Source organism: Camelus ferus, chromosome 19 (assembly GCF_009834535.1).
Source record: "Camelus ferus isolate YT-003-E chromosome 19, BCGSAC_Cfer_1.0, whole genome shotgun sequence".
Classification (NCBI taxonomy): Eukaryota; Metazoa; Chordata; class Mammalia; order Artiodactyla; family Camelidae; genus Camelus; species Camelus ferus.
Genome location: NC_045714.1, coordinates 31,592,246 through 31,617,222, shown reverse-complemented (window position 1 = coordinate 31,617,222; position 24,977 = coordinate 31,592,246). Strand labels below are relative to the sequence as shown.

Genomic DNA, 24,977 nt, shown 5'->3' with positions numbered 1-24,977 from the left:
GATAGCCAAGTGCCTCGGGGAACACAAGGCAAGTCAGTGACAACGCAGTGCGCCTCAGCATTCACTTCCCACTCCTTCCACAATTCTTCGAGCCAGTGTTCCTCTCTGGGGGGAGCACTATTGGCATTCGGGGAAGGATGGTTCTTTGATGCATGGGACTGTCCTGTGCCTTGCAGAATGTTTGCATCCCTGACCCTGCTCACTAAATGCAAGCAGCACTTCCCAATCACTGACACAAAAACATCCCCAGTGTGTCCCTAGAGTAAACATCACTGTCCCCAGTTGAGACCCCTACAAGTCTGAGCTCTAACAACAGGTAGAATAAGATGGGGTTTGAATATAGCTGTGAGGATGCACTGCTGAGCAGGAACTGAGCGACTTTATCAAAGATCCATCATTCTGTCCACGTGTAGGTGCATCAGGAAAAGAATTGATTAGCTTTATATCCTGGTGAAGAAACAGTATGTGTCCAAAAGTCCACAATGGCCACATGATTAGAGAGATGGCTTTGTAGTTGGTAGTAAAACAAATGTTAAAAGGAAATCAAAGACCGAAATGAACCAGAGACAGTATTCAAAAGAACTGTCCTAGTAAATAGCTCAACCCGCATTGTCACTGCTCTTCTGGAAAGGAGAGGGAGGGTTTCTTTGAAGATGGATTGCAGTCTGCCTGACACTTGCATGAAAAATAGAGGAGACTGGCTAATTTTTTTAGGTTCTTTCATGGACGCTGAATTTCAAAAATTAAATGGCATATAAAAATGAAGCCCAGGTGAAAAATTGTAAATCTGCGTACCAGAGTGATTGACCAGTTGCTTAATAAGTCCGTGCTCAGCTACAAGGAGGGTTCTGTATAAATGGCTGCCCCCGGTGGGCAGTTTCAGGAACTCTCCACCTTTCCAAGTGTTACTGGGAACTCTCCCTTCTCTCCTACATTCTTCTCCTTAACCCTTCTCAGCCCCTGGCTTCCTGCCTTATACCCCAGGACCAGATCATCCATGGGGGAGAAGGCGGGAAGGGGCACCTCACCCTGCCGCTGTGGGACCCTTGCGCCTCACCCCCTGGCTCCCTATAGCAGTACCACCTGTTAGCAAGTACGTCTGACAAGCTCTGGACTAAGACTATTTTTGCTTGTTTTAACATTAAAGTAGGCTACTCAGAGAGATTTTAACAACTATTCCTCCAGAAGTTTGTTTTAATATTTTTCTCAAAACAATCTGAAACTCAGAGAATACTTGCAAGTACAAGTAATTTTTTTTCATGAATTATTTGAGTAAGTTGCCAATCTAATGCCCATCACCACTGATTTTCCTACAAAACCAGGACATTCTCCTACGTAACCCCAGTGAAACCATCAAAATCAGGAAGGTAACTGATACGTTACTACCGTCAGACCCCGTTCAAGAGTCCCAAGAATGTTCTGCAGCGAAAGCAGCCAGAGGAAGGAGGTGCTGCATTTGGTTGTCCTGTCTCTGTAGTCTCCGTCAGCCTGGAACAGTTGCTCAGTCTTTCCTAGGTTTTAGGAACTTCTAAAGAGTACAGGCCAGTCATTTTGCAGAGTGTCCCTCAATTTGGTTTTGTCTGCTGCTTCCCCGTATTTGCTTCAGGTGATGCACCTTAGGCAGGACTATCTGAGAAGTGATGCTGGGCTTGTGTATATCTTGTGAGTATTTTTCAGTCATTTGATGTCTAGAAGTATGTCTCCTCTTCCTAGTGAAGGTCCCCCTATCTCAGGTGAAGACACGGTCTTCAGCATCCTCTATGTATCTTGTAGCAACTTGCAATGAGTTACATTTATATCATCAACTTTCTGTACATGTTTGTTGAGTTAGTGAATGCTTGTCCACGTGTGGTCCTGCGTGCGTGTGTCTCACAGAACACGTGCCCATGTTCGTTTTGGATACCCTACTGCTTTGGATCATGTACTTCTCCATTCCTTGCATTACCGTGGAAGTTCTAAGACAGAGGTCACTTAGTAAAACTCTTCTTTTGTAGATGAGAAAGCTGAAGCTCAGGAAGATGACGTATCTAGCTGGTAGCAAAACTAGAGTCAAAACCCCCCATCCTATCTCCTTTTCTAAAACTCCACCCACATGCATGATTCAACTTTCTTCATCATTAGCAAGTAGAAATATTTTTATTATAGCTGCTAATTGAGTTAGCAAAGGTGGGGGTGTTTGTGGAATTAAACCTAGTAACTTCCTAAGCTTATATCATAGTGAAAAAAGGAAAATATATTTTGCTTTAAAGTGTGAAACTTTAAAGAATAAAACTGATAGCTATATGAGGAATTCTGCAACTTGCGAATTAATCTTTTGAATAGTCTTTTCTGGAACACACTGAAAGGAACATTCTTTGTTTCAAAATACCTAAGAGATTTCTATGTTAAGAATTAGGGTGCCCAGAGAGGTACAGAAAGTTTGATCAAGAACTAGTTAGATCAATTCTGGTTTCTTATTGTCTATTATTATTTTTTTAAACATTTTCATTGAGTTATAGTCATTTTATCTTATTGTCTATTTTTAAATCACTTAGTTTATTTGTTACTTGTCCTCTAAAAAGCACAAAGGTGGTCATTTTAATTTGGAGGTAAAGAGTCTATAGGATTATTGTGGGGAGTAGAAAAAGAAAATGTTTGAACTGTGTAAATACCCAGACCGTCTGCATTCGGGGTATTCACTGTGTTTACGCTGTGGATCCCTTTGGTATCTGGTAAAACCTCTCAACCCATTCTCAGAATAATGTTTTTAAATACATAAAGTAAAATCTATAGGATTACTAAGGAAAATGTAGTTATTAAAATATTTAAAGAACAAGTATATGAATATTGTCATGGTTAATAATGCTTTTTAATTAATGCTTGCATAATTAAGATCCAGTGTCAGAACTCATAACTATGGTAATTTCAAAGCAGCGTGTCAGTCTACCTGGGCTGCCACAATCAAGCACCATAAACTGGGTGGCTCACACAACAGAAATGTATTTTTTCACAGTTCTGGAGGCTGGAAGTCTGAGATCAGGGTGCCTGCATGGTCAGGTTGAGGTGAAGACTCTCTGGCTTACAGAAGGCCACCTTTTCATTGGGTCCTCACATGCTCACATGGCCTTCCCTTGGTTTTTGCCCATGAAGGGGATGAGAGGGGGAAAGAGAGAGAGAGGGAGATCTTTTCCTCTTCTTGTAAGGCCACCACTGCTATCTGATTAGGGCCTCACCCTCATGACCTCATTTAACCTTAACAATCTCCTAAAAGCCCCACCTCCAATTATAGTCTCATTGGGGATTAGGGCTTCAACATATGAATCTTGGAGGGACATGGTTTGGGCCATAGCATAGTGATAAGCATAAATGATATTTTAAAACATCTTTAACAAACACTAATAGGAAATAAAAATAGCTATGATCTGCTGGTAAGAGTCACAGGTACTGCTGCTAATATGTGTGTTGCCTACATTCATCGTGGAAGGAAATGCTTAATTGCAGGTAGAGGTAAAAGAAAATAAGATGGGATTTTTTCCCATCCTAGTTCACAGCCACCCTGAATTTCTCTATAAGGACTCCCAGGTTAAGAACGTTGATATATGCAAGTAAGATGTTCTTATTTCGAGCAAACAAGTGGCGTAATGGAAATAGATTCTGAAATCAGCTGCCGTCGCCAGTTACTCAGGAACAGCAAGTGTGTTAAATTGAAGAGACAGCATCTGGTCTTGCCTTGCTTTCTGATATTTTAAAGTATGTGTTTGAGTATTGGAATGTGTTTTGTCTTGCAGACACCTGTAACCTAAATACTGAACAAAATGATTGCTGGACCTCTGAGAACTCCTGTCTTGACCCTTCTGTGAAGGGCCAGCCAGAGACCAAGCTGCAGGATGATGGACTTCGGCAGTCTCTGGATACATTCTATGAAGCGTTTGGCCATCCACAGGCGGCCTCTGGAAATCCGCTCTCCGCGTCTGTCTGCCGGTGCCTGTCTCAGAAAATCAGTGAACTGAAGGGCCAGGAGAACCAGAAGTACACCCTCCGCAGTTTGCAGATGGCCCGGGTCATCTTCAACCGGGACGGCTGCTCAGCCTTGCAGAGGCGTTCCAGGGCCGCCCACTTCTACCCATCAGGAGAAGGAAGTGAGTCTCTGGAGGATGAAAAGCTGACCCCAGGACTTTCAAAAGATGTTATTCATTTCCTCTTGCAGCAGAATATTATGAAAGACCCATGACTGGTGCCTGGTGGTGGGAGCAGGCACGTGGAAGGTAGCCTCGGGGCCGATACCGCTGGTGCACCACCCAGAACCCCTCAGGTCTCCCGCCAGCCCCGTGTACCCAGCTCCCAGCTAAGTGCTTTGCTGGCGAAGGCTGCCATCTGTCATCTGGTCCTGGAGCCACTTCAGCCCATATGGAGAGCCAGCAGTGTCTGGGGACTTTATTGCCTCTGTGGCCACCCGACCTCCCACCCAAACCTACCACTCCCTTTGACCTAAGGCCAGTGACCAGTTGGTGTAGGAGTCCAAAAACCCAGCTTCATTGCCTCCGGGAAGGACATGCTTTGAGGTATAATTCAGTTCTAGAGCTCCCCTCCTGGTCAGCCCAAGGCTGGGGCTTCTCGTGAAGTCTTGATCTTGCCTGGCTCCTTCTCTTCCCCTGCCCTCCTTCTCCCATTCACTTACTGGTGTCCCCTGGGAGCTTTTCCTTAATAAATGTCTTGTACCTGAATCCTTGACTCAGAGTTTACTTCTGGAAGAACCCAACCTAAGAGGACAGAATTTCATTCAATGACTTTTTGGAAAGATACAAAGCCCTGTGCTGAATCAAGTATAAGAATTTTATCAAGTTGTAAAACTGTGACCATGTGATTGAGAACGTATGTCCCGAAATAATACAAAGATTTAAATACGGTTCCCCGAAGTGCATCACATCTTAATCCTACCCTCACCGCTCCAAAGTCAGAAATTCCTGTTTTATAGCACTAACCGGGTGTGCAAGGAACATTTGAACCATCTAAAATAACAGCTGAGATTCTCAAATTAAAAAAAAAAAAATCTTTTCTTCTCCACCAGATTGCAAATGTGAAAGATGAGAAAAAAACCAATGAGTGCCACCCACCAGAGATCGCGTCGGCTCAGTTACATTATGGTAGGCTGGTGGATGCGACCTTGTCAATTTGTGGTGGAAGAGAAAAAGGAATCCTTTGTGCAAGTGGACTTCTTCCTCTCATTAATTTTACCTTCTGTCTGCCTGCTGCCAGCGCCCTCTGTCACCCTCCGAACAGTTGGCCTCTCACCCCTGTCCTGTCCTTGCTTCGCCAGGGAGCAGCTTTAAATAGCCCGGGCTGGCAGGTGCTCTGTTCCTCAGCAGCGTCCTGACCCCCGTTACAGGATTCGGTTGGTAGGATGACATCACCTGGCACTAAGCTCTCTGATATTGTGGTTGGCAGTCTCCCGCTCATCTCTCCCTTGACGGTCCTTCAAACAAATTACTCTGACAGAAAGGTTATATCACTTGATCTGGGGAACAACAAGAGAATTTGGCAATACCAAGATTTGGAGAAATTTTAAGTGAAATTTAATTGGCATAAGACTCCAGAAGATTCCAGAAAGCAGATGATACAAATAGATCTTCTTACAAGTGTATGCTAAGAGTGAGCATGCCCTCTCCGGCCAGGTCTCTTGGGAACTCTGGAATGGAGAGAGAAGCCTTTTAATAGTCAGGAATTACATACTGAGGTTTCCGGTTCTGGGATGATCAGAGGTAAGAAACAGGATCCACAGTGAAGTGCAGAGGCACCTCTGGAAGGAGACTTAAATGGTAGGGAATGCAAAATGAATAGGTCTTGAGAGACCAGGACTCCAGGTTCTCCTCTGACAAGCAATTGTCTGCATCTTTCTCCATGGGCTCCTCCGATTCCAGCTGGCCTCCAGATAACTATGAAACCAGCGGGACTTACCTTTGAAAATCTATAGGGGTTGAATTTTGAAGTTGCTAGTTTTACTGTTTTTTGATGTGAAGCAAATTCATAGATGCTTTTGAAGAATGCTGTAGTTTTTAGCATTATTCAGCCCCTGAAATGTTGGCGATTGGTTTCCATGACTACCAGCAGAATGAAACTGGATTATTTTATACAGTTTTTAAGGGACAAAAGATCCAAGCTATTTGAATCTCCATGCTGGCAAGCAGCAGCTTCTATTTGGCAATGAGATTTTAGTATCAGTGACTTTGTAAACTTTATTTATGTCAGTGCTGTGGATGCTCAGAAAAAAGGTAAACTCTGAAAGCAGAGAATTTCGAAGTCTAAAAGCCAGAATCACTTTAGGGTGAAAAAAGAGTGTGGCGTGTGTTTGTTTGTATCTGAGTAAGTGCTTGTGACAGGTCGGTACAAAATATTTGATTCCTTGCAGTCTGGCCCCTTAATTTGATCTTCATGAGGTTAGGATGGCATTTTCCATTTATCTCTGTTTACCCTTAATAAAGACAAAGAGATAAAGATATTAAGGCTTTAGCCTCTGGCATTATTGTCTAATTCTGCCCTACAGATCACTTCACTGACATCTCATCATCCTGTGAACTGACTTATCTAGGATACGATCTGTGATCTTTTCAGAGGTCTCTGAGGATGGACTTGCTGGCAGGAGCATCAGAACTCGAAGGAAGAGAACCACTACCAGTGTTTTAAGTTCATGTAACTGTCATTCACTTCAAAGTCTGTTTCTTTGCATGACTTACGTATGTAATAGACCTTGTTACTAGTACTTAGCACAAAACAATACAGTGATACTTTAAAACTTTTTTAAAGCTTACTTTTAAAACTTGTAATCACATGTAAAAGTGTTTATAATCACATGTAAAAGTGAACATCTTAAAGATTTTACCACCTGAACCCACCTGTGCAACCAGCATCCGGCTCAAGCAACAGGCATTACCAGCCCGCTCAGGCAGCCTTCTCCTGAGAGGACAGTTTCGTCTTTGAAGAACTGATGAGAATGGTTTTCTCAGGTCAGTGTTCTTGAACTACTGATAGTACACAAGAGAATTGCAGGTGCTACATGGACAAACAATGTTTATTTCCTTTGTTATCTATTTGATTTAACATGTTAGAAAAATAGGCTACGTCTGATCTATGCTTTCATGGATATTACATAGGCTACATCTAATGTAAGCATTTAACATTTTAAAGTGAATTGAATTGTTACCAAACCCAGGTTTGGCTGCTCACCACTTGAAAGTCAATATTCGAGAGACAAGTATTGGTTAGAAAGGAAAGGTTGCTTTATTCAAGAGGCCGACAACCTGGTGAGAAAGTGGACTCATGTCCAAAAACCAGCTCCAAAGATTCTGCCAGAACATAAACGTTGCTAAAGAGAGAAACGGAAGTTAATCATTTGGGGAAGGGGGTCAGAGTCTTCGTTATGTTCCACTGTGTTCACACTTTCTTCTGATTGGCTGATGGTGGGGTAGGAGGGCGGTGTTCCCAGAATCTAGTACTCAGCCTGAAGTTACCTTCCTCCATCTGGGTGGGGCCTTAGTTCCTACAGAGGGCTCAAAGGCATTGTTATATATATTCCTTGAGGAGGAACGAGGACCCTGCCCTATTGCTGCATTGAGCTGCTTCTTGACTGCTCCACCCTTGTCTCTGCATTCCCTCACCTCCCTGACTAGCAACTGTTTGAAACTGCCCTTAGAAACTCAGTCAAGGAGGCTGAATGAAGCCTATTTCCTACAAACAAGAAATGGGGAGGACAGGAATGGTTTGTACCCAGAAGGGCCCCACAGGGTCCTGCTTGGTTTCAGAATTAGTGAAAAAGTTAAATTAATAATAGTGTAGCTAACATACAGACGTGTCAATAATTATAAAAGTGGTATACTGGAAAATGACAGAAATTTGTAATACCATGGGACAGATAATCTATGCTTTCTTCTGTGTCCTAGTCTCTATTCTGCCATCTGTCTCCTGGAATACTGCAAGCAACTTCCACCAGGTCAAGATGTTGCCGATAGATGCAACCGGCGTTCCAGGTTCTTGTCTCGTCCCAGAAAGAATTCAGAGACAAGACTTAGAGGTTAAAACAGGTAAAGTGAGGATTTATTAAAGGATGGATAGTCCACTCGCAGGGGAGAGCGGGCAGGCTCAGGTGAGCGGCTGCCCTGAGTTTCTTTGGCAAGTTAGTTACATAGGGTGTAAAAATGAATGGGCAGAATATTCATTGGGAAGGGAAGGGTTTGGGGTCATATTCCCTGATTATCATCCCAACTCCACCTTCCCAAAGGGAGGAGGGATTTTTGTCCTTATTTAGTCTGGATTGGAAGTGTCATGGCGTCGGTGCGTGATGGATACTTCTGATCTGCAAGGCTAATTTTATTGAAATGAGGGCATAATGAGCAAAATGTTACATTCGGACACTAGAAATTTCTGCCTTTTCTCACCTTTCTTCGTTCTTCTCCAGGCCACTTGTCATCCCAAAAGGCATGATCCCTTAATAGCCCCAAGGTTCCTGCTTTTCTTTCTCTGCCCAAGGATCCCTGCTGCTTACATGATGTGTGGTTTCCTGCATTTGGCCTGTGACCCTCCTTTCTGCCCAATTCCTGCCATTTGGTCTGTGTCCCCCTTTCTCTGCTCATGTCGAGCCATCTGCCTGCTCTAACAAACCCACATCTACCTTTGCCTCTCTTTACCTCGCAGCCATAGTGCAAATCCCTTTAAAAAGCAAACCATGCATCAGTAGCCAGCAAATTAAAGAGAAGAATGTAGCCTTGTCAAACATGAAAACAGTTTTAACTCTACAATGGTTAAAGCAACAAGGAAACAAAAATAGACAAAGAAAAAGAGTTCAGTCCGTAAATGGATATAAATGCAGATGGAAACTGAATATATGATGAAGGTAGCATTTCAAATCCATAAGGAAAAGGTGGAATTTAAAGCAAATGGTCTTAGAATTCTTGGCTCCCCACCCTGGAGGAGGAAAGTAAAAAAGGTTAGATTCCTCATCTCACTCCTGGTATCAAAATGAATTCCGATGGATTAAAGATTTCAATTTTTTTTAAATCATAAAAATGCTAGAATGAAAAATGAGTGATATATATATATATATATATATATATACACACACACATAGATAAGAGAGATCTAGATACCTTGGGATAGAGAAGATCTTTCTAAGAATGGCACAAAGCCTGAAATTCCTAAAGGAAAAATTTGGTAAAGCTGACCTTCTAGAAATATTCAAATTCTGCAGGCAAAAGAATATTGTCCTAAACAGATCAAAATGAGGAAAAATACTGGGAACACACCTAAGAGAGAGACTTTTTCTTTAACAAACAGAATCCTTACAGATCATTAGAAAAACCACCAAATAAAAAACCTGACAAATGACATGAACCAACAGGTAAAAAATACATACCTAAGTGGCTAAGAGGCATAAAGTCTTGCACAAATACCCTCAAACAGGAAGAACTACAATTTATGAAATTAAATAAATTTCAATTGATTTAAATAAGATACCCTTAGTTGTTTGGGGTTAGTTTTTGTTTCTTGACTTTTGTATTCCAGAGGGTGGTAAAACGTTGGAAGGACTCCAGTGCTGGCAGGGGTGCAGGGAGACCCTGACTGACCATCGACGGGAAGGTGAGTTGGCAACGTTTTTCTCGGGGCAACTTGGCAACCTCTATCAAAATGATAAAAGTCTCCCTTGTTTGACCGAACAGCTCATCCATTCTACAACGATGACTGAGCCGGAGCTATGGCAGTGAGCCCGACCTGGAAGGTCTCCTGCTGTCGGTACCTACCCCCCAGGGAGGGTGACAAAGACCAGGTAACTTCAAATAGTGAGAAGTGCTCTGGGGCAATTAAGGTGATGTTGTAGGAGAGCCTCGTGGGGGCACTCTAAACTGGGTGGTCTGAGAAAGACTCTGAAGAAGTGGCTTTTGAACTGAGAGCTGCCGGATTCGCCAGAGCCAGCCGCACAAAGCCTGGAGCATCCAAGCAGAGGGAACAGCATGTGCAAAATTAGCATGAAACAGCCTAGCATGAGCGCGAAGTGTCCAGACAGAAGGCAGTTTCTGTGGCTGGGGCACAGTCCGCAGAGGGCAGAGTGGCAGATGAATTTCTAAGCAGGCTGAGGCTTTATCCCTACGGTGCACCCTGAGGGAAACTCAGGATGGAGAAAAACAGGATACTGGCCTCAGACAATTAAGATGCACATCAAAGGAATAATTTCAATGACCCCAGACTCTTGCGTCTTCCCATACAGAGAAAAGCACTCAAGTCAATAACTTGAGATGTCTGGTTTTTGTGATTAGTGGTAACCTTTTGATGTTGGATTACATGGGTTTTTTTGTTTGTTTGTTTTTTGTTCAGCAAAAACTCCTACATATCCTGGCTCCTCCCTTACCTCTTTGGAACAGTTCCTTAGAGGTCTCTGAGAAGCTGCCTTCCAAGGCTATCGTTCTTAATAAGGTCCCTGAATGAAACATAATTTGCAGCTTTAAGTTGTGCAAGTTTTTTTCAGTTGATAATGTGAATAGCCACTTGATATAAGTCACGACAGAAATGCAGGTTTTAAAAGATGTTGCCATTTTAAAATTTATATGATTGACCACTTCATATCTATTAGAATGCCTATTATCAAAAAAAAAAAAAAAACAACTGAAAATAAGAAGTGCTGGAGAGGATGTAGAGAAATTGGAACCCTGGTGCACTGCTGGTAGGAATGTGAAATGGTGCAGTCACTATGGAAAACAATTTAGTGGTTCCTCAAAAAGTTAAACACAGAATTGCCATATGATCTAGTCATTCTACGTCTAGAGAAATCTCCAAAAGAATTGAAAGCAGAGACTCAAACGAACGCTTGTTCACCAATGTTCATAGTACCATTATTCACGGTAGCCAAAAGGTAGAAACAATCCAAATACTCATCAACAGGTGAATGGATAAACAAAATGGGATCCATCCACGCATACAATGGAATATTATTCAGCATAAAAAGGAATGAAATCCTGATACATGCTATAACATGGACAAACCTTGAAAACAGTATATGCTAAAAGAAATAAGCCAGACACAAAAGAATGAATATTGTATGATTCCACTGAAGTGAGGCTCCTAGAACAGGCAAATTCATAGAGACAGAAAGTAGAATCGAGTTGACCAGGGCCTGGGGTCCCCTCCAGGGAATGGACAGTTAGTGTTCAAAGCTTAAAATTTTCTGTTTGGGACGATGACAAAGATCAGGAATGGATGGAGGTGATGGTCGCCCAACATTGTGAATGTATTTCATACACACTCAAGAATGCTTAAAATGGTAAATTTTCTGTTATGTGTATGTTCCCACATTTTATAAACTGCAAAATAAATAACTTTTCCTCCTGAAAAAAAATAAATAAAATAAAATTCATATGATTGGCAAAAAATTGAAAAGATCAGTCCTGTCCAGGGTTAATAAAGATGTTTGTTTTCCAGGGGAAAAACACTTTCCCTATGCATCTGAGAGCTCAGTCTCCTTGAGCAAGTTTACATGCAGAGAAAGAACATACTGAGGTGGTCCAGATGACAGCCCCTTTGGGATGAGTAGGCTTGTGGACCAGAGTCAGGCTTATTTACCTGTTTGCAAGCCACTGGCCTTATTTTCTCATTGCTTTTTTCTTAGATCCCTGCAAGCTGTGCATCAGAGTAAGAATTCTCCAGATCCACCCAAGTGAGTCCTGTCCAACTGCTGTCGCACTGGCGGTGCCTTCACAGAAGACACAAGATGTAGGATCCCTCCATCTCTTGTTATTTTGTTCCTCTGCTTCCTTCAGTATTTGCACCTTAATGTCAGATGACTTAAGCACCCGTTATTATTTCATGAGAATGTAATTCATGTGTATTAAAACTGTGGAAGTGTTCTGATTACCTTTGCAAGATGCCCTGGATCCTGATTTATGCTTGTCGCCACACTGACTCTCTAAAAGGTGTGTGGTCCGTTTGGATGTAAAGTGTGGATTCTCAGATATGTGAGTTAGAACTCCTGGCAGCAAGGATGCAGTGCCTAACCCTCCCCTGATTTTCACCTCCTTGTATCCTCAATCGTCTCCCATTTCCTCTCCCTTTTCTGCCATGTATTTACAGGTTTCCTTTATCTTAAAAAAAATTATTAACACACACACACTCATGCACAAAAAAAATCCCTTCATTTAATCATGTTGGCCTCTGTCCAGCTCCTCCTCTTCCCTTTGCTCCCATCTTCTGGACTCAAGAAACAGCTAAGTCACAGGATGCTGGAATTTGGAAATAGAGAAGACCCTGAGATAGCTCTGCTGCTGTGCAACCCCAAGAGTGTCACTTACCCTCTCTGGGCTTGAATTTACTTCTCTGCAAATTATAGCTAATAGATGATTATTATGTCTCAGAGTCTTTATGGGGCTCTCGTAAGTTAATGACTATTCAATATGTATGTGTGTAAAATGTGCCTGAAAGCCCAGTGGAATTGTAAGGTGGCCCCGTTTGCTCCATGCTCACTAGTTCGTTATCTTTTTCTAATCTGGCCTCCACGCTACTGCTGCTCAGCCAAAGCCCCTCTCAGCCATGACCGTGGCTGGCACCCACCTCCCTTGAAAATAAGGGCGTTGTTAGTCATCCCCTTAAATCCCAGCAGGGCTTTTAATGTCCCATAGTATGGGTGGTTAGATGAATTATAGCATTTTCACATTATGGACTACTATGCAGCCATAAAAAGAATGAAGAAGTTCTTTTTATTCTGATGTAGAAATATCTCCAAATTATATTATTAATTGGAGAAAAAGACTCTATATAGTAAACCACCATTTGTGGGGGGAAATGGAGGCAAAGAGAAATGTTTGTGGATGCCTAAAATATCTTCGGAGACAGCAGAAGAAACATAACTCTTGCTGCCTCCGTGCAGGAGAGCTGGGAGGCTGGAAACAAAGGTGTGTCTGTTAGCTCTGTAACACACCAAAAATGTAGTGGCTGTGGGAGGCAGAAGACTGGCCCCCAGAGATGTCCATGTCCCAATCCCTGAAACCTGGGAATACATTACCTTATATGGCAAAAAGGACTTCGCAGGTGTGATTAAGTTAAGGATCTTGAAATGAGAAGGTCATCCTGGAGTATCCAGGTGGACCTCATGTGATCACAAGGCTCCTTATAAGGGGGACGCAGGAATATCAGAGTCAAAGAAGGAGATGTGACAATGGAAGTAGAGGTCAGAGTGATGCCATTGCTGGAAGGGACCACAGGTAGCTTTCCTTAGCAAGACAAAGAATGGATTCTCCCCTGGAGCCTCCAGAAGTAATGCTTGATTTTCCCCACAGACTCATTATTGGACTTCTGACTTCCAGAACAAATGATAATGTATTTGTGTTGTTTTAAGCCACTGCGGTTGTGCTAATTTGTTGCAGTAGCAGTCAGCAACTAATACAATGGCTCAAATTAACTAACATTTGCTCAGAATCCTAAGGCAAGTTCCAGGAGAAGGTACAGACTCATTTTTCCTGGCTCATCTCCTCTAAATACAACTAAATGCCATGGAAAGAATTTGACAGACAATCATACAAGGACACTTAAAGGTGGAAAGAAGAAGGTGGGCTGGCTAGGGACCTCATGACTTGCAGATCAACACCACAATGAGTTCCCTGGGTTTTCTCTTTATCTCCCATATATCCTGGGCACCAGCCAGCCTATAACCTGAAACCAACAACAGAAAATAGACAAAAAAGAAAGAGAGAGGGAAAAAACAAACAAGCAAGAAAGAAAGAGACAGAAGGAGGGAAGGAAGGGAGGGAGGGAGGGAAGGAGAGGGGGAGAGAAGGAAGAAGGAAGAAAACCTGCTCCCTCTGCCTAAAGGACCAGGAAAAGAGAATCACACCAGAGACTTACTGGGGAGACTCACACCCAGGGGCAGCAGCAGGACCAACCCACTCACAGCAGCAGCAAGAAGCAGAAATGAATTTCCAACTCATCTCCATCTCCCTAGTCAGACAGCAGCAGACTGATCTGCCCATAGCAGTGGCAACAGAAAAACACAGGTGGGCCACGCCATCCTGTGCCCTACCCGATCCGCAGCAGCAGTGGACCCAATCTGCCCACATTGGTGGAAACAGAGAAATCCAGGAACCAAGCTCATCCACTGCCCCTACACCAGGTGATAGCTGGCAGGTCCCTCACCTGCATTAGTAGTGCCAGTGGCAGAAGCGGACCCAGGGCATCACCCTATATCTGCCTAATGATACCAGGCAGCCCAGGGAAGTACCTTTACCCATGTAGGCATCACATGTAGGGATCCAGGGGGAGCTTAAGCAGAACCAGAAGAACAAAGTAGACCAGAACAGCATTGCAAGTGCTCAGGAAACTAAACTATCGTTGAAATGATAGCCTACAAAAATAAATCTTGGGTGGCAAGAGGAAGGGGTTGGAAAAACTAAACAGGGTGGCTGCTTACTAAAATAGAAGATTTATATAAGATCAACAGTCTCCTAACATTGTACGCAAAATGTCCAGGATACTATAAAAAAAATCACTTGACACACCAAGAAAAAGGAAAAATCACAACTTGAGTGAGAAAAGATAATCAGCTGACACCAATAGTGAGACGAATCAGATGTTGGAACTCTCTGGCAAAGACTTTAAAGCAGACACCATAAAATAGTTTCAGCAAGTAATTATGAAATCCCTCGAAATGTGAAAAAAAAAAATAGAAAACCTCAGCAAAGAAATAGAAGCTACAAAAAAAGAACCAAGTGATTATGGAACTGAAAAGTACAACCATCAGGAAAAAAAACTAGAGTGAAGATGAAAAAAGATGGAATCACTAAACTTGAGGGCAATTCAATCAAATTTACTCAATCTGAAAAACAGAGATAAAAGAGACTGGGGGAAAAGAAGGGACCTGTGGGGACAGTAACAAAAGCTCTAACATCTATATCCTCAGAATCCTAGCAAGAGACAAGAAAGATTGTGGGGCTAAGCAAATATTCAAAGAAATAATGGTGAAAGGTAGAAACCTACATATTCAAGAGCTGCATGAACCTGAAATGGGATAAAGCTAAAGAAATCCACATCAGAACACATCACAATTAAACTTCTGAAAACCAAAGGAAAGAATCTTAAGGATAACCGAGAGAAATGATGCATTACTTACAGCAGATTTCTCATCCTTAATCACAGAGGCCAGGATGAAGCGGCACACTTTTCAAGGGCTGAAGGAAAGGAACTGACAATCTCCCAAACTCCTGTCCTGTAATTCCAATAGCCCATGGGACACTCTACGTTGATGTGGCCTTGACAACTTAAACAAGATGTATGAAACACCAAGTGTATGCATCCTTTTTCTCCTGGGCTAATAGACTCGTTTAACATGTCTAACTTGTCCAAGGCTTTGACACTTTCTAAGTCACTTAGGAAAAGTGTGGATTCATCATGACTTTCCTTCTAAATACCTTTACTTCACGGCAGCATGCAATGGTGGTGAGGAGCTGAGACCCGGCAGCCAGACAGCCTGGGTGTGACTCCTGACTTTACCACGTATCAGCATGTGTCCTTGCGCATGTTCCTTAACCTTACGGTGCCTCAGTTTCTTCTTCTGTAAAAGAAATACCTAACTCAGGATGCTCAAAGAAGTTGTTTTGTATGGGGTTAGAACAGCACCTTGCACATCACACCTTGGGGGCGTTTTTTGGTAGCTTTTTTTTTTTTTTTTTTTTTTGTATAAAAATCTAAATTCTGACATCTGCCTTTTCTTTCTCTTCCAACTGCCATCACCTGCTCCAAGCTTTCATCTCCTTAAGGCCCTCCTCTCGGCTCTCCCTGTTGTCAGCCTCTCCCACACACTTTTGCTACCATATTGGTCTTTCTAAATCCAGTCGGTATTGGAGCTTGTTCTGTTCCCCACAGAAACCTTCCAAGCTCCTTAACATCAACAGAGTGAAGCAGAAACCCAGGTTCGTGCTGTTCTAACCCAGGTATCCTGCCTTCTCCTTGGCTGGTTCTCAGACCTCCCACCCAAGTTCGATGGCCTCTAAAACATTTCATCTCTTCTCCAGCCCCCATGGCTCTACCCTGCTACTCATTTATGCTTTAATCCTGTACAACAGGACCACCCTCTAGCTATTCACGTGTGGACATCTTCCTTCTCCATATAGAAAGTTCCTGAAGGCCAGGGGCACAGAGCTGTGCTGGGTAAATACTGATCAGAACATGAACTTGTCCTGTAGCCACATTTCCTGTTCAGCCTTCTGATGAAGCCAGCTTGACAATTTCCTTTTCTTTCCTACAACAGAGACCATATCATTTAAAACCAGGAGCAAGGGGCAGGGAATGGGAGGTGGATTGGTACCTTCTGAGAAACATCACGGCAGAAGGAAGAGTCCAGCTGTGGGTGTCAGAGGCCACAGTGCTGCCATTAACAAGCTGGATATTCAGCCAGGCTCTTATAACATCTCGAGGCCTCATTTCCTTTTGCAAAATGAGGACATTAGCAAAGCTCCGAGTCCCCCTTAGTCTCAAATATTCCATGACAAATCTCCTTGAGGGTGGATTCAGGAAACTGATTTTCAAATTGATTGAGCGGTGTGTTATTACTGCATGGAGAATTAGACTACACTTCGTAACAATTCATTTTCTGAGTGTAACCCTCCAGCCGGTGTTTACTAAGGACCATTTACTCGGCACTGCCCTGGGTTGAGTGCTGTGGAGACACAGAGCGGCACCTCTCAGGATTCTTGGCCTCAAGGAGTTTATTATACAACCAGAATTTATTTTATAATAAAAGCTCACCAAGCTCATGATCCAGCAAACTACTGTGTTTGTTTACCTAAGAGTTCTGCCAAATAAAGTTATGTAAGCTATGTGAGCTATGTATTCTGTGTCATTTCTGTATTATTTTATTTGAAATACACACATATTATACACACACACACACACTGAATGTTTAGATATAAATATATGCATTGAAAATGTATATGTGTAAAATATCTCCATTAACAGGCTGGGTATTTTTAAAATTTTTAATAAACCAAATGATGTCTTTTATTTATTTATTTTGGGGGGGAGAGAGATTGTTAGGCTTATTTATTGCCTTATTTATTTAATGAAGGCACTGGGGATTGACCCCAGGACCACATGCATGCTAAGCACACACTCTACCACTGAGCCATACCCTACCCCTGCCAAATGATATAGATTTTCAAACTGTCACAAAAATAGAGAGAATTGTGTCCTGTGCCCATCACCTGTCTTCAACAGTCATCGGCCTTCGGCATTCTTTTTATCTATCTCTACTTACCCCGCCCCAATCTTTGTGTGTGTGCTAATGTGTTTCTTCTTAAGCTGTCAGTGGTGAAGAGCCCCTTTGTTTAATGTCCAATCTGTGCCGCTACCAATGCTAGCAGCTTGTGTTCGTGCCACATGCAGTTAGTTCCCCACTGCAAGTTCAACAATAGCCAAACGGGGCTCTACGCTGGTCAATGAGACAAGTCCACGCATCACTGCTTGGAGCCCATGACAATGCAAAGCGCTATAGCAGTTTCTAAACACGCATTGTCAATGTCTGCACTTAACACAGACTAACAGCACACGATTTGCAAACTGGCATTGATCAATAGACCGCACTGTGTGTAGTACTGTGCTAGACTATTTTTGAGCAAATCTGAGGCGTTCTTTTATTTCACCCATAAATTCAGCATATATCTGTAATGCATAAGGACTTGGGGGAAAAAACACACCACAATATCCCTAAGATTATATCCCTAATTATATCGAATATCCCTAAGATTATAACTTCTTAATGTTGTCCAATACTTAGCCCCAGTTCTTAGTTTTGTTTGAATCAGGATTTAAACAAGGAACTACTATTGTTTTAGTTGACGTATCTCTTAGGCCACTTCAAACTATAATAGTATCTCTCTCTCCTTTAAAAACTATTTTGAACCACTCTCCAAATCGATTGGTTTACTATTAACTATAAAAGTTTCCTCGACTCATAATGTTTCAAGTGGGTTTTCCTTGCGTTCATTGTAGTATGACCATGGGGAGGGCTTAAAAATAAATGACTTCCACTGTCCCTCTCCATAATCTATGCATGTTATGACCATATTTCTCACTCCCCAGACTGGTTTCATGGCTGCACAATTATTCAGGTTACTGAGTATGTAAAAGTGCCAGCCACTCTGTCTTCGCTCTGATTCTTTGTCTCCCATGGGACCATTCATATCGCAGACACCTGTGAACGTTGTTAAATGGACCACAAATTTCCTTGGCTTAGGCATTCCCCAAACAATGTTTACCAGATACAATCACCTCTTTGGGGGCATATGAACACACATAGACTTGAGATACTCTTTGATTATTTGATTTGGACCAGATCTATCTGTGGGTCCCACACAGTGGCCTCTTTTTCCAGAAACCCCCTCTTTACCACTAAGGGTGCAGAAGCTCAAGTAGTTCACGCAGATTCATGGACTTTTAGAACAAGAAAGGAAACTTAACAATTATGCAGTCAAGCCCTTGGCAGGTAAGGAGATAAAAGTCCCTTTGACTAAATACCTAGATGCCCATGGACAAGAGCCAGGTCTCTGACCTACAGGGGAGACTCTGTACACAAGGAGATACCGCTTTCTGTGCCTGTCAGGGTTCTGGATTGCACATGACAGAAGTGGACTCTGGCTGACTTTAGTGAAAGGATACTGGGTAGCTAACACAATTGACCAGAAGACTGGTTAACAAGGTGCTGGGCAGCAGGAACCAGCTGAGGTCATGTTGCAGGTACAATCCAATTTGAATGTCCCTAACGCTTGTCCTGCTGCCACTCCGGCTAATGGATGCCACCACAGCTGAGGCCAGGAGCCCAGGTGCCTCTGCCACTATGGAATTCTAAACTGTTTCTAATTCTAAATTAAAAGTCCTGGATGGGAATGCCTGACATGCTGAGGCTGGATCATATGATGATCCTCTGGCAGCCAGCGGTCAGGGAAGAGCCATCTGGCTTGGCTCCCTTCTATAGTAGGACATGAACCCTGCACCCCACCATGACCCACATCACAGAGGAAAGGGCCTTGGAATGCTAGTTATCCCCCCATGATGGCAAATAGCCACTCTGTCTCCCCAGTTGTCTTTCTGTTACTATATAGACATAGACAATAACTGTTCCTTTATTTCTACAAAATATGGTGATATTTCCTACCACCTCCAAAAATGGATTAAATCCCCAGACAAACAGCACTATTCTGAGTGCTGATTTTGCAAAGGCTTTAATGTCATTCAAGGGGAGCAGTTTCTTTTGTGTCCTAGTGGTTTACTGACTGTCTCCTCGCCTAATTTCTGGGGGAAAACCAAAGATCAATCTGCCTACCTGACTTTCACTCAGATGCTCAGCGTGAACACTGTGGCTTCCAAGGGCATTAAAACTTCTACGAGGATTCCATTAGTGATTGGACTTGCTCTTGAAAGTATTTCATGTTGCTATGTGTCAGATTGGGACAGAGATGAGCTGGTATGTAGGAGATTTGTTGAGGCAACAGCTAGGGTTCTTCTGCTGTTCTCAGTGTATTTCGGATGGCTCTCAAATTCTGTAATGGGAGGTGGTATTGTGCAGTTAAGTAATATGAAACCAGAGTTGACACTGTGACAGCTGTTTCCAAAGGCACAGAATTTTTTTGTTACCACGAAAAGATGTCCTTGACTTTTCTAGGCTAAGGTAAGAGTGTTTGACAGTCTCTGTCTTCTCTGCTTTCTGATTGCCTTAACGGATTATGAGATAGAAAATATTGAGCCCAAGGGACATTCAGAGCATTAGTCCACTGCCTGTGTGTCTTGGCTTAGGTTCCCTCAGAAGCAGACTCTAAGGCACAAATTCAAGTGCAAGTAGTCTATTTGAATAGGGGAGTGGGCAACTGAGACAGGGGAGGGAAGGAAGCCAATGGGAGGTGCAATCTTAAGGAAGCCGCCATTGTGGACAGTTAGAACTCAGCCCTGTTGGGGAACTTTGGAGGCTGTAATGTAAGCCTCAGTTATCCTGTACAAGGACTCAGGGAGCTGGGATATAAAAGAGCCAATATCCAGTCTCTCGTCGAAGGCTGCAGCTGAGAGGACACCAGTTCTCCAGCAATTTGGACCTGCTGTGTGTGTGGGCAGAGCAGACTCAAGCCGCCAGACAAAGTCCTCCGCTAAAGAGGCAGATGCTGGCAGTTGGAAATCAGGCTAGTGTGCACGAAATGTCAAGGCCCAAGGTGATACATGCAGGGTCCCACAGCATCTGTGTCACCGTGTTCTCTCATCCTCCAGACTTGTGGACAAACTTTCTCTTCCCCCATCCATTTAAAATGCAGAGTAAATCTTCCCAGAGTCAACCAGGAGGTGCACATCCTCTGCCACCCCCAAAACGAATTTCTAATTGGTTCACATTTCTTATTTCACTATTTATTTGTTCAGTAGCTCTCGACTCATGTTACAGGGCCCCTGTGTAGTTTAGTCCTCTTTCAGCCCTGCCTGGTAACAGGTTAACAGCTCAAACTCTGACCACAGCCCTGGAATAACTGAGTCACTCTCACTAACTGACTCCCGCTTTCATCCATTCAGCAAACGTCCTAGATATTTGGAAACGCCACCGTTCACGGCCAATGCAGGTCTTTGTCAGCTTCAATGTTTCGGAGAGTTTTACAATTTGTTAACATGATGAGTTTGGGGTATGTAGAGACTTGTGATCTTGAGGGAATATAGTATTTCTCATCTCCAAGGGAAAAGGTCAGATTCTTTCAGGACCACGGAGAGCATCAGCCAAACTGTGGGTCGGCCAGCTGTGAGTTGGCAACGTGGAAATGTCTGGGAAGAAAGGCTGGGACCGTGATGAAGGCAAAAACATTTACTTAGTTGTTGTCTGGTGTATGAACACCCTACCAAGGTTTACTGAATGAGTTAAAAGACCATCTGAGGCTTCCCATGCAACTTTATATTAAAGATCTCCAACTCCTATTCACACATTACATGATTCTGAACTACAGCAGAAGTGGTTGAGGGCAGGTTAGAGATGAATCAGAAGTAAGATTAGTTATAAAAAGTCAGATTCTAGATTGGGCCAAACCAGACAGAAATGTGGCCCAATGCTGAACTCTGTGAATCTCTCAAAACAGAGGCTAAGGGAGGTCCTCTGATTCAGGCAAGATTGAGCCCACAGGCCCAAGGTGAAGTGTATTCGTTGTGAACAGTTGAGAAGAACAGAGGCAGCCAAGTGACATGTCGAGATAAGCACCTCCTTAACCCACTGAGGCTGGATCAAAAGCTGTCAGGGCACAGAGATTTAAAAAAAATAATAAGAAGACCTGCATCCTCCTCCCAGGAGCTGGAAGGCCTTCCTGCCACTCACTGTGCAGTGTTCACAGAAACAGCCACTTCAGCAGCCCCACCCCCACCCCAAGAAGGTAATTATGGGAGTCACTGATTCCACGGGGAACAAGAGCCAAGTCGATGCACTGAGTGGGCCACAACCCACAGGTTCTGAGCTGAGGGATCCTGAGCATGTTCTTCATTGAAGTCTCTGGAGAACCTCTCACTGAGTCTGACATTCTGCTCGTGGATTCTCTCCTCCTGGATGTCTTTAAGGACAAGTTGTTCTGAAATGACTCTGGGGGGAATATTGGTTTGGGGCCTCCCAGTATCCCTTAGCGCTTTGTAATAGTGTATTTTGTGCAAATTACCACTTCCCTTTTAGAACTGTTATGGTGGAATGTTATCAGGTCCTGGAAGGACCGAAAGATGATGGAAGCTGGGTCATTTGGATGCCTACTCTAGGGCAGAATGACAAGGAGCCAGAGCCTGGTCCCCAAGTGACATCCTCCTAGCCTCCCAAAGTTCTCTAGGTATCTCTCTTTTGTCTAGAAGGACGAGGAGAAATGGAAAAGAGGGTATGGAAGTGAGAGGCGTGGGGGCCATTGACTGACGTGACAGCTCAATGCCTGCTCTAAGACTTGCGTTACCTCTTTCTGCCCTTTTCCCTCAAATCCAGAAGCAGCAGAATCCCAGAATATCTGTGTGTGGGTTGACCTAGAGCAGAGGGTGGGAATTTCGTGTATGACAACCTTTCCCTTATATTCTCTTCTTGTTTTCCTTCTTCTTCTACACTCCCACCATCAAAACAGTGTCCAGATATCACAACAAAACACTGACTTATTATGCAAACAAACCACTGCTCTAGCTTTTGAAGAAACTGTGTCTGTCCATTTCATGGAGTTTTGGGTGAATTCATGAGTGGGCAGAGTTCAGGTTCACTTTTCAGTGACTCAGCAGTTTCCTTTGAGGCAACTCCCTTGTGCTGCTCTGACCTTCCTTCCATCTCTCCTTGGGCTGTAGGTGCAGTGGGGTCTTTTGGTCTTTTCCTCTTCTGCCTCTACACTTGAAACTGGCCCAGGACTCAGGTCTGATGAACTCTGAGACTTTTGGTTTAGTTTGCAGGACGTAGGGTACCACTTTGCCCCTTAGGTCATATGCCTGTAAAATTTCTTTCTCCTTTTCTAAATTAGCTATAAAGTCTGTACTTCTAGGAGCAAAGGACCAAATCCAGTAAGTCTTCCAATATTTATTTTCATACCTGATAGGATAATATGCCTTCTAAAAGACAAAAAGATTGAGTTGAGACTGGTCCATCCATTGGTAATTTACAGTTTCAGGCCATACCGTGTTTACATGGCAGTGTACTATTATTTGGTGCTCTTTTCTCTGCTTCATGAATGAATGTAAAAGAAAGGAAAGACAGCTAGAGGAAAGGGAGGAGGAGATGGAGAACAATCGTTTACTAGAACTGATAAGAGGTGATATATATATATATATATACATATATTACTCAGAACAAAAATATGGGCAATTAAATCTTGGGATGTTTCTGATTATGCATACTTACTTAACAGTAATCATTCCTTGTGGACTGTTATGAATTATTGGGGAATAAAATATTCATAGGTATAAAATTGAAATTAGCCTACATGATTTTTTCTGGAGTTTACATCTACAGGGTACATTTTTGTAGAGGAGCAGCCTGCCTGGGAGCTGGTATGCTCTAATGTTTGCCATAAATAATTAAAAATTCAGCATCAGCAGAAGAATGCCTCCTTTCAGGGCTAAGAGGGCTTATTAAGTCCAGCAGATTTCTCAGAATCACAAGGCTGAACCAACTTATATTTCATGGCTCCTGAGGAGGAGCACAGGAAGGAGGGCTGGGGAATTCAGCAGAGTATGAGAGGGAGATCTCAAAACAACCAGCACAGGACTCCTGGTTTCCAATATCAGATGTCTTGGCAAGAAGGTACCATGATTTCAAGGTCATGACCACTATTTTTGACTTGGTGCTGGAAATTCCACAAATAGAAATACATATTTTGGAATGAAATCAAAGTTCAAAAAATCCCTATGAGGGATGTCATAGACAGGAGGCTTTTTCAGAAGAGGAGGAAGAGGCTCCAGGACATTAAGGTATCAGAGATGAAAACAAGTTTCCCCTAACAGTTGGCAAGAATGCAGCCCGGACATCTCTGCTACTCACTGCTTGGTTCAAGTGCTTCTACCAGGTACCCAAATCAAACACCATAGTAGTTACCCCCGGCCCGGGTTCCCTCCTGCTTCTGGGCTTGGCAGAACTCCAAACCCTCTGCAATCTTTTGCATTAGTCCTATCTCAGGAGCTGTGACTCTTTTCCTCCACTCTGTACCCATCTGCTTTTATCTTTTGAGGATTCTTCACGATTCCTTGTCCAATCAGAGCATTCCCCCTTATACTGCAGTAGTCATATGTGCAAATCATGTGCAAGGATTTTTCTGTCCTGTGCTACATGTAAACCATTTGAACATGCTGAACTTGAAAGGAACAATCAGGAAACAGCTTCAATCTTTTCTCACAGCTGCCTTCAAGCATTTCTCTCAAATCTCCCTTCCTGATACTTGAACAAAATCTCTCAGGTGGGAACAACAGCTTTTCATGAACTCTGGGCCATTACAACAGTTGAAACTTCTATTTTTCACCCAATTCAAAGCTCCTGTAGCTCCCAGCTGCTTCCTGACCTGGAATCAGTCACAGGGAAGAAGGAAGGGTTGGCCTATCCTTTTGTTTCCCTGTTTCTTTCTTTCCTACCCTCAGCTCCTACTGGTTTGGGACAGGGTGGAGGATGACAGAAAATGGAAGAGGGGTCAGAAATGGCCAGTGTTGCCTGTAGTCATCCCTTGGTTTTCAATGCCCTCTGTCATGGCACACCTCCAGACGCTCGCTGCCCCTTTCACAAGGTAACTTTGTCAATTCTCCATGGCAACCTACCCACTCCCGCAGTCCCTCCAGGGGTGATGCTCTTGACCCCTCACAATGCCTCTCAGCTACTATCATTAGTACATACTGGGGATCCCCTTGCTCCTTCAAGCGGGGACTTTTGGGGATGACTTGAGACCAGTACCATTCCATAGAGTCCACTTGGTCTAGGGAAGAACTCTGGGCATTCACTTGCTCCAACCACTGTCCCCACTCTCCAACTTGTTATGGCAGCGGCTCCAGCTGCTCTCCTGTCTGTCTCCACCTTGTTCCCTTAACTCTCAGTCTCCTGGGGACACAAATTAAATTGCCCTACGATCTCTTTCTCACTCTTCTCTAGTGGCATTAGAGGGAGTCTATGGGTTTCTGCAGCTCAGGAAGCATCTAGCAAGGAAATGAGATGTCACTCTCCTTTTCTGCAGACAAACTCACTTTATATGAGCTGTTTTCTTGGAGCCCCTAACTTGCCAGAGATCGAAGAAGCATCATGAAACTTTAAAGGTCTCTGACAAACTTTCTTCGGACTCTCTTCTTTCTCCCTGTGGTAATAGTGTTTTGTACCACTTGAGCTAAAAGTATATCCAGAACAATATCAGCAATCATAAAGCTGTCTGTCCAGTATTGTAAAGATGTCATCTGTTCTCAGATTGATCTACAGATTAAAGATGTCAGTTGTTACCAGCTGTTACCAAGCTGATCTATAGATTTGATGCAATTCCTATCAA

General features: G+C 43.2%; 1 protein-coding gene across 3 annotated transcripts in view; it reads left to right on the top strand.

Annotated features, from left to right (window-relative positions):
* SHLD1 (shieldin complex subunit 1) overlaps window positions 1-11,880 on the top strand; it is a 65,403-nt gene extending 53,523 nt beyond the window's left edge. Inside the window, exons 4-9 of one of the 3 annotated variants that reach the window (XM_032461863.1) lie at window positions 3,768-5,738; window positions 6,521-6,980; window positions 7,914-8,054; window positions 9,532-9,606; window positions 9,687-9,793; window positions 11,627-11,880. In XM_032461863.1, the coding sequence (XP_032317754.1) occupies window positions 3,768-4,210 (443 nt within the window). In that variant the 3' untranslated portion in view covers window positions 4,211-5,738; window positions 6,521-6,980; window positions 7,914-8,054; ... (1 more) ...; window positions 9,687-9,793; window positions 11,627-11,880. Of the gene's footprint in view, window positions 1-3,767; window positions 6,981-7,913; window positions 8,055-9,531; window positions 9,607-9,686; window positions 9,794-11,626 lie in introns of those variants that run through there. The other 2 variants (XM_032461864.1, XM_032461866.1) reach the window with 2 other exon arrangements.
* The last annotated feature ends 13,097 nt before the right edge of the window (window positions 11,881-24,977 follow it).